We start from the raw sequence: 1396 nt of genomic DNA on the forward strand, positions 1-1396 counted from the left end.
ACAAATATGAGATCGTACAAATTGGCAATTGCCAAGTATTTGATTAGACATACAGAGTAGAGACAAAAATATTTTAATCCAAACCAGAAAAATATTTTTTTAATAAATTGTTTAAATTATTCAAAATTATATGCAGCAAAAGTTTAATGCCGTTGTCTTTTCAAATAACTTTAAGTTTTGTAAAACAGACTTAAAGTTATTAAAATGATCAATAAAATTATAGTGAAGCAAAATCTTAGCCATTATGTAAATTTTTTTTTTTTTTAAATGATTAGTATCTCGATAACTATTGCAAAGATCGCAAAATGGTAGGAGATTTTTTTGTTCAGTTTGGTCCACACTACCTGCCCACAAGCGCTGTACCATTGAGTACGAGACATCCTGTATATGTATGTATGTATGTAATTTTATTGTAGTCTATTTTATGATTACGATAACATGTATCTTGTACCTGATCGATGGGGAGATCATAGGAGTTCCTCGGCTAACTGGTAATGTTACTTGCGGATATAAATTAGCAACTTGTGGTTGCAAGCCACAGTTGTAAAGTTTCCCTATTCCTTGAAAAATTACATTATTGTTTTGTTCAGTGCGTCGAGTCAATAAAATGTTTGTAACCTCTGGATGCAAAGATTTCTCCAAAACTTGCTGCAGAACGCTGTCTGGTGCGATCTCAATGGTCACAGCGTTACTTGGAATTAAATGCCTTGCTTGTTCAAAAAGAACAGTATTTAATATACTAAATGTATGATATTCCGCCGATGATAATTTTGATGCTGAAGTGTGCCATTCGGCACGAGGTATGGAAGTGCTGATCCACTTTGGACTTCGTTTTTTCGGACATGATATTATTTTGTTCAAATTAAACAAAAGTTGAGATTCTACGGATGCGAGATAAGAACTGTGATATGGCACGTTACAGTAGATCTCTTTCATATAAATATTATTAACCTAGTAATATAACAATAAATATAGTAAGAACATTTTTGTGAAGCAAATTTTGGCATAAATTAAAAAACTTAATTTCAAATATGTTTATTAGATCAAGTTTTCCACTTATAATATACGATAGCTGTTCAATTACCTGTAATTTTTTAATAAATTCTTGTATGGATTTTGTGGGTCCACTCACAACGCTACTGCTTTCGCTATTGCTGCATATTATTTCAATATCCGTTGGACAAATATTTTTAAGACTCTCGTAATCCAAACTCACAACTGCCATAGAACTATGAATTATATTTTTTTCGGTGCAAGCTAAACCAATGAAATATGCTGATAAAATAGTTTGTTCAATGGTGAGACATTCATCCGCATACGCGCAACCCAGTTCGCCAGCAGAATGACTAATCATGTAATCCGGAGTAATCCCTAAAGATGTTAGGAGATCTACTAA

The 1396-nt window shown here is 32.4% G+C and overlaps 1 protein-coding gene across 1 annotated transcript; it reads right to left on the reverse strand.

The window, feature by feature from the left end:
- Window positions 1–395: 395 nt before the first annotated feature.
- LOC105458975 (fatty acid synthase-like) lies at window positions 396–1390 on the reverse strand. The gene is made up of 2 exons (XM_011704616.1): window positions 1085–1390; window positions 396–951 (listed from the first exon to the last, which is right to left on the reverse strand). Exons 1-2 carry the CDS (start codon window positions 1352–1354, stop codon window positions 418–420), a joined length of 804 nt encoding a protein of 267 aa, XP_011702918.1. The 5' UTR covers window positions 1355–1390; the 3' UTR covers window positions 396–417.
- Between the last annotated feature and the right edge of the window lie 6 nt (window positions 1391–1396).

Source organism: Wasmannia auropunctata, unplaced genomic scaffold (assembly GCF_000956235.1).
Source record: "Wasmannia auropunctata unplaced genomic scaffold, wasmannia.A_1.0 LD334244.1, whole genome shotgun sequence".
In the NCBI taxonomy this organism is placed as follows: Eukaryota; Metazoa; Arthropoda; class Insecta; order Hymenoptera; family Formicidae; genus Wasmannia; species Wasmannia auropunctata.